Raw genomic sequence first — 7880 nt, 5'->3', positions numbered from 1 at the left:
TTTCTTAATAATAACTTTTTCCAGGAGGTAAATTGCCTTTTTTTTTTAAAACTCCTGCAGGTAAATCACCAACTGCTGTTCTCGCTCTTAAAGGAAAAAAGTTATTTTTTGGCAGAGTTAAATATATTGTTGGGCGCAGAGCCTTGGTGGTGCCGGAGCTTGGCCTATGGGCATCTCCAACGGGGCGACGCAAACGGACGTTGAGCGATCGTTTGCGTCTGCATGGGCCGAAAATGCGCCAGGAACCAGGTCTAGCGGGGCGACGCATAGTGATCGTGCCGTCCGCAGCAACGCAAACGCGGCGCATATTTGCGCCTGGGATGCGTCGCGGCGGACACTGCGTGGACGCCCCAAGACCTCTCGCTTTTCCACCGGGCCCGCCTAGCAGCGAGCCATAGGATTGTACCGAGCGCATCGCTTCAGCGGCCATCGCTTCCGTCTCTGCGTCGTAGCGTTCGCCGCCAATGTCGCGGCTGCCTCTTCTGCACGCGCACTGGCGGGCGGCGGCTGAGCTTCTGCGCCATCATCAATGGCATCGTGTCCCGCGCGTGTTGGCCGCCATCGACTTCGACACCTGGCGCACCTGGCGCAAGACCGAAAAGGATCCGAGGAGGCAGGCGGGCTTCATCGGCGGCAGGGACTTCCCTTTTGACCATTCAGTGCCGCCTCGTCATCGAATAGGGCAGCCGCCGGCGCCTCCACAGGACGACGATGACGACGACAGCGACGTGCTAGCCTACCGCAACGAGGAGGCCAAGGACGACAGCGACGACTACGTTGCCTGCATTTTCCAGGAATTGCAGTTGGCCATGGCAGAGGGTCGGGAGTTCGAGTACCCGACAACGATGACGGGGACGACGAGATCACGAGGCTCGGATACCTCGTCTCGGAGGTGGACCGACCGGTGCAGTCGCTGCTGCCCTGGTACGCCACCAGCATCGTGCCGCCGGGCCTCACGAATAGGGTTGAAAATTTCCGTCTGTTTTCAAAGAAAAAGGAAATAGAGAGCAAAAAAGGGAAAAGGAAATGTTATTTTGCGGAAAACGAAAGGAAACAGAAGAATCATAAAAGGAAATGGAAATGAAAACGAGGGAGCTGTTCCGACGAAAACGAAAATGGCAAAGGAAATTCCAGATAAACAAATATGAAAAGTTTCCGCAAATGTAACCTAGAGAGGCCCATGTTCTTGATAGGCCTACATTTACACATGAAACTACAGGGCACCTACTAATTATAGACAACCGCCTACAGTCCTAACGACTCATCTTTGTTTGGGAAGATTCCACAAGACCTAGTCCCAACTCCCAAACAATCGCAGCGATCGCGGCTTCTTTCTACAAGACGAGCGATCAGGCAGCCAGCGACTGCCCACGAACAGTCTTAGTGTCGACGCAAAAATATTTATGTGAACTTGCGCTTATCTAAGTGTTAAACTATGTCAGTTACTCCTTGTCTTATTCCTTGTCTTATTGTCTACTTTGTTATACGTGCCTTTTTGGTATACAGACCAAGGTAATATGCCGCCATTTTATTGTGACAAATATTCATTTTCGTAACATATCCGTCCCGTATCCGCTCCATATTCATCTCCGGTGATTTTCGTTTCCATATTCGTTTCTGGGGTTTCGATTTCGTTTTCGATTCCATCATGATAGGTGGGGAAAAACGATGAGACATATTTCCGTCCGTTTACGTTCCATTTTCAACCCTACTCACGGAGCACGGAGGAAGAGGCCCTATGACGGGCGCTCGAGGACTCGGCCCCGCTACCGGTGCAACCGCCGCATCCACCTCCACCACCGGCGTGGGCTGCTCCACCTCCACCACCAGAGTGGGCTGCTCAACCTCCACCACCGGCGTGGGTTGTTCAACCTCCACCACCGCCGGCAGCACCGGTATGTTCCGCCGTTTGCCAACTGGCCGTGGCCGGTACTGGAGCTCGTCGTGATCAACGACGACGACGAGTAGGCGCAGGCGTTCTTAGGTTTTATATTTTATTTTTCTTTCTTTTACTATGTAAATTATGTTTTTATGTTGAAAAAATGCAAAATCGCACGGACGCGCGGTCGATTTCGACCATCGACCATTTAAGGCAACTCAAACAGATCGGGCGCGATCCAAAATACCGTCGGCCCGTTGAGGATGCCCTGAGCTTAGCAGTTTACTTCAGCCCGGTATGTAGAAAGGCTGCAGGTTGGCGCCAGGCCGGCCCGTGCCAAAGCCCACACGGTGCCGTACCATTCCGCCGCCGCCCTTCTGCCTTCCTTCACTCTCTGCCGCCGGCGCCGCCCTCAGCTGCTCTTCCTCTGTGGTTTGCGCCGGACTCTCCTGTCAAGCCATCGTCCGGGCTAGCGAGCGGGGACTGTTCGCTGCAGCACGCTCTCTCGGTGGGCGCGGTATCGGTTGGGGCACTGGTCCGGCGGAGGCAGTGGGAGCTGCTTTTGCTCGGCGGCGGAGGAGATCTTGCGGGCTGTGGCCGCTGCCATTGGGGTGCTGTCCACAAGACGACAACCGTCGAGAAGATCGGGCGCTCCCGAGTCTTCCCAGTGAATTGCTCAGCTTGTACGTGCAAATTGTGCCAGAAATTGGAATGGCTATTCATAATAATTATTGTAGTACCTGATGCTTTACTGTTTTCAGCTTTGTGCGAGAAATTGGTGACGGGGCATGTCCTGCCTACTCGTTATAGGTTGGACGAGAGCTATGGATTTGCTTTGTAAGTTGAAAGCCGGAAGACAGTTGCGTCAACAGCTTGGCTCTTCTACAACAAGAATGAAGCACCCGTTTCCATGGTATATATATTCTAGAAAAGGGTCGACATTAGCTGATTGTCATCCAACTCTTACTCTATCCGTCCAACAATTTAAGACAGTTTAGCAGGCTGTTTTAGGTTAGTTTGTCGAAGCGTCTCATGTGGTGAGACGGAAGGTGTCGAAGCACTGCCAGCACCGAGATGGATATAATACAAATTCAGTCTGGAAAGCATGTAGCACATAGATCTTCACCATACAAATAACTCAAACGTAGTTCAGTCACAACTTTATTTTAGGAAGCACATCAGACATCTGCAATAGTGGCACATAACCATACGTTGCCAATAACAAGAAACGGTACAGCTCTAATTATTATTCCCTGATGCAGTATGTGAAAGCAGCCATGTCTGCTTAGTACCATGATACCATCACCAAATTCCAGGAATTCGCGGATAACACAGGAAGAGATCTTCATCTGCAAAGCATGGGCGTCATCATCGTGCCTTACACAAGGTCTGGATTTCAACGCCAGGTCCTCCTCTCCCCACCTCCTGCTAAGAGCACATGTTGTCATTAAGATCATCAGCCAGTAGAATTAACGAAAGAATCCAACACCAAGAAAGAGAAATATGAATCAACCATGTTTCCATGGCATTCAGTTTCAGATACACACCTTCTGCTCCTTGCACCGATCGTTTGGATTTGTCAGGGTCTCGTTCCGGCGCGGTCCGGGCCAGCACAGGCTCCTCCCGAACCGAATTCAGTTGAGCTTCAGTTGATTGCTATTCGTAGTCTTCGTAGACGTCGTCGTCCAGCATGTCGTCATCATCATAGGCAGCGATGTCAGCCGGGTAGCGGAGGATCCCACCAATCCCGCCAAAGCCCCTGCAGAACTGCGATCCTTCCTGCGACCTGTTGGTAACGAACTCCAGCCTGCAACCATACTGCTGGTAATTTTCAGCAAACCACTCCAGCAGCAGCGTCCTGTCGACGACATCCAGTTCACCAGACGATGCATCGTCTATGAAGTTGCCCTGATCTGCCTCCTGGTCGCCGTTAAGGTACTTGATCACGGTTTCTCCAGTCACAGAATTCTTCAGCTCGTACCGCCTGATGTCGAGATTCTCCCACACGATCAGCGTGTCGACTGCACCCATCTCAAGAGCTGACATGGTGTCCTGCACACCGAGGACATATTTCCCAGTGTCTTGGCTTATCTCCTCGAAGTACTTCCCAAGGAGCTTCTTCTCTTGAACAAACTTGACGTCAGACAGGACCTCCACAGACATCTCGATAGCCTGGTTGAAGCCGCTCTCCCCTCCGTACGACACATCGACCGACTTGAGGATCTTGGCTTGCAGGCGTTGATCGAACATCTCAGATTTTCCTAGCTCAGTCTTGAAATCGGCAGAACCAGCCAGGATGAGCCCAACAACGTTCGGCTGGTTGGTCGCAGGGTTGATGAAGAACTGTGTTGCGAGCTCAGCCGCTTTACGCAGGTAGTTGTGCCTCTTCTCCATGCGCAGCCTAGCAAAGCGGAGAGCAGACTGCCCTCCTCTTCCATGCTTCTTAGGGAGATCCACACTAAACTTGTAAACAATCTCCCTACTGTTGCCACTCAGCGTGCCATAGAGCGTCCCATTGCCATCCATGATGATGAAACCGAACTTGTCGTCGGACTCAAGGAGCTCATTCAGCGCCTCTGTGTGGAACTTGTTGTCGCAGAGGTACAGCGAGGCGTTTATGGGCCTGAACGGCTCGAAGTCGAAGGTGACCTTCTTCTCCTTGCCGTCGTCGGTGACGACGGTGCCGGTGTAGAGCACCAGCCCGTTCGAGGGAACTCGATTATACAGCTTCAACCTCTGCTGGGCAGAGGTTATGGCAGCCAGAACGGACTGGCGGTTGACCCTGCTCTTGATGTTGGAGGCGGTCCCGTACTCGTCGCCCAGCATCTTGGAGACCCGGGAGACCTGGTCGCGTGGCGGCATGATGAGGGAGATCATGCTCGTGCCATTGCCCCTCGCGGCGTCCAGCGCCTTGATCAGCTTCTTGACCTTCCATATCTCGATGTTCTTGTCCGTTTCGTATCCCTCCACCATCTTGACTAGTGTGTTTGAAGGTCAAGTCAGCCTTCACCTGCACAATTTTAGTTCAGGTTTCAGATTAGTACATAATAGTAAGGACGTCTGTATATGATGAGATCATGAACCTTGGTGTGTTCGAGATGTGAGGACACCTGATCTTTGGAAATGTTATATGCCAATGAAGATCAAAATCTTCGTGTGGATGTGTTTTAGGGAGCGAAACCAAGCAAAAGCTGATTCAAAAGCCAAGGGCAGGCCTGGAGATCTAAGTTGTAGTCTTTGTCGTGAATTTGAAACTGCAATTCACATAATTCACATAACTTTTGGGTGCCCTCTCTCTCACTTCAATTGGTGGTGATTAAAAGAAACTTTGGGTTGGGCTGATCCTCCACTAAATTTTGTGGATTTTGTGAACACGGGTATGAAACTTCCAGGGGTTCGCGCCAACTATTGCGGATGGGCTGTAACTGGGGCACTCTTGTGGTCCATGTGGCTAGCTTGCTCGAAATGGTCTTGTGTTCAACAACAACAAAATAGTTCATCTCCGATGAATAACATCTACAAAATGCTTTCTTTGCTTTCCCAGTGGACGGGTGTACGTTCCTGCAAAGCATGAGGCGCCCTGGCGGAAGATGATTGACAAGATGCAGACGGCGGCTAGATCTTTCTATTTCCTGCTTAGGCCTCGTGATGGGCGTGGTTTGAAGAACTGTTCTCTGCCTAGCGTGTTTGCTCTAAGCTGTGTTTATTTCAGGTGGTGCTGGTGTCTTTGTGAACCTTGATGTAAACGTTTGGTGGGTTCCCAGCGTACTCTGTTGCTTTCATAAAAGGCAGGGCCATTGGCCTTTTCTCCCAAAATCTGAAGGAGATTTGAACTGAACAGAAGTATGTATAGCTACCATAATCTCCTCCCTCCGGAAGAGAAAAAAACCTTCTGCAAGCTAATTAACACCATTGGCAGATTTGTCCCTGATGTGCAGAGACGTCATGGATCCTATGTGTAGTACACGGTATGTCTGAAAATTGACTTCAGACAATGCATTTCTTCTTTAATACTACCTCCATCCCAAGGCTTAAGGCCTATTTTTTTTTTCAAAAAGTCAAACTATGTTAAGTTTGACTAAGTTTTTATAAAAAATCATTAACATGTCAAATACAAAATTAATATTATTAGATAGATAATAAATTATATTTTCATGTGCTATATACGAAATATCATATTTATTGATAGATTATTCTAAAATTTTGGTTAAACTTTACTTGCTTTGACTTTTCCAAAAAATATAAACCTTCCCAAGTAGTACTCCAGTTCCTGTTATGGACTTCTGGTGGTATAGCCACAGATACGAACAACTGGTGGAAAGCATCCATGCTCGCAAGACTATTTGCTTAAGCTAGCATGAAGATCGTCGGATCAGCTAACAAGAAACACTTAGCAAAGCCGTCAGGCAAAGCAGATCTAATATGATACCATCGATAGAATAAGCAAAAGAAATCTACACATATCTCTTAGCGTAACGCTGAAGAACTTGATTATCTACAAGAACGTGGCCAACCAGACGCACACACGTACAGACATAAACTAGGAGAGGGGGAACAGAAGGAGGAGGAGGCGGCGCTGCAACGCACCTGCGTCGGCTTGAGCGGCGAGCTCTTGGATCGGGCGGTGCGTGCCCGGCGGCGGATGGCGCCGGGCTCGCGAGGAAGTCGAGACGGACGCAGGCGAGCGCCTCTCTCCTAGCTAGCGTGCTTCGGTGCTCTTTGGTGGAGTGGTGATGTGCCCTGGGCTCTGCTTGTGGCCTGCGCTTTTAGGCAGCAGACGGGAGAGGGAGCAGGTGGTGGAGATGGTTGCGAACTCTCGAGAAAGCGCAGGCAGCTAGCGCTCTCTGCCGCCACGCGTGGCCATGGCAGCGCGCCAACAGAGGTACGTACGTCGCCATCCACGTTTGGAAGAAGAAATCTGTCGACGGACCAGATGCGTGCGGCGTGATGTGCATGCATAGCAAGTCCTCCGAAGCGAAGAAATAAATTCGGTTTCGCCTCTGGTTTCTTATTCTACTCGCCAACCGGTTCACCCGTAGCCAGGTGTCTCCCCGTCGTACGGCGGCGCCCAAGCAGCACGCAGCACCTGGCGCCCGAGATATTTCTGGCCGGCGAGGACGGACTATCCTTTCTGCGACGACACGGCATCCAGCAGCAGGAACGGTGGGTGAGCCCGCCAGGTACACTTCTGCTGGCTGGCGAAGTCGACGCGGCGTACCGTCGCGTAACGACTGACGTCGCCGAAGCGTTCTGGAAGCCCCAGCTCGCATCCACGCCGGTGTCAGGATGCGTGCAGCGGCCGTCAAAACGTGTCTATAGAATCGATACGACATTTAGGGTCTGTTTGTTTGGGCTGCAGCTTTTGAGAAGCAGCTGCAGCTGTTGAGCTGTGAAAAAGCAGCTGTAAGAAGCAGCTGTTAGAAGCAGTGATTTGATGTTTGGCAGTAGAGCTTTTTATGGCTACTATTGCTCATATGAAGGGTGAAATGTCTAAAGTGACCCTAAAGGCTGAAGAAGATGTATAAATGTTGATTGATATGAATTAGCTAATTTTAACTGTTTTTGACATAATTGTCAGGGTTAGTTACCTCAATTTTAATTTTGACGTGTTTATATTAAATACTTCGTATAAAATATCACATATATTCAAAGATAATACAAGTGTTATGATGTTTATACTACAAGAATTTTAATTTTAATTACCATGTTTAATAACCAAATTACCTCATTTAACCTTTTTGCTAAAATAATTTTATCCTTATTGTTGGTACTGTACATCTTTTCTTTACATCCATCCACGAAGTATATCCTTATTGTTGGTACTTGGTACTGCCAGATATTGTTGAATTTTAACCACCAATAAATATACTACATACATCCAGCAATGCGTACACCAACAGATTCACCGAACAGGCTTGCTGATACATCAAAACTGAATCCATGCGTACATCCAACAAGAAGACATCCATCGTTTACACATGCGTACAGTATGAACTGTCAT

The 7880-nt window shown here is 49.5% G+C and overlaps 1 protein-coding gene across 2 annotated transcripts; it reads right to left on the bottom strand.

Annotated features, from left to right (window-relative positions):
• Positions 1 to 2987: 2987 nt before the first annotated feature.
• On the bottom strand, positions 2988 to 6530 carry LOC124650586 (eukaryotic peptide chain release factor subunit 1-2-like). Of its 2 annotated transcripts, none has more exons than XM_047190101.1 (3): positions 6467 to 6530; positions 3427 to 4889; positions 2988 to 3307 (listed from the first exon to the last, which is right to left on the bottom strand). In XM_047190101.1, exon 2 carries the CDS (start codon positions 4850 to 4852, stop codon positions 3536 to 3538), a length of 1317 nt encoding a protein of 438 aa, XP_047046057.1. In that variant the 5' UTR covers positions 4853 to 4889; positions 6467 to 6530; the 3' UTR covers positions 2988 to 3307; positions 3427 to 3535. The 2 variants fall into 2 exon arrangements, with proteins under 2 accessions (XP_047046057.1, XP_047046058.1); XM_047190102.1 differs by having other exon boundaries at positions 2988 to 3304.
• Positions 6531 to 7880: the final 1350 nt, after the last annotated feature.

This window comes from Lolium rigidum, chromosome 4 (genome assembly GCF_022539505.1).
Source record: "Lolium rigidum isolate FL_2022 chromosome 4, APGP_CSIRO_Lrig_0.1, whole genome shotgun sequence".
In the NCBI taxonomy this organism is placed as follows: domain Eukaryota; kingdom Viridiplantae; phylum Streptophyta; class Magnoliopsida; order Poales; family Poaceae; genus Lolium; species Lolium rigidum.
This window is presented reverse-complemented; position numbering and strand designations above follow the sequence as displayed.

What these genes read in the sequence shown, in the direction of transcription:
- LOC124650586 (XM_047190101.1), bottom strand. Translation starts at nt 4,852, where the DNA reads ATGGTGGAGGGATACGAAACGGACAAGAACATCGAGATATGGAAGGTC.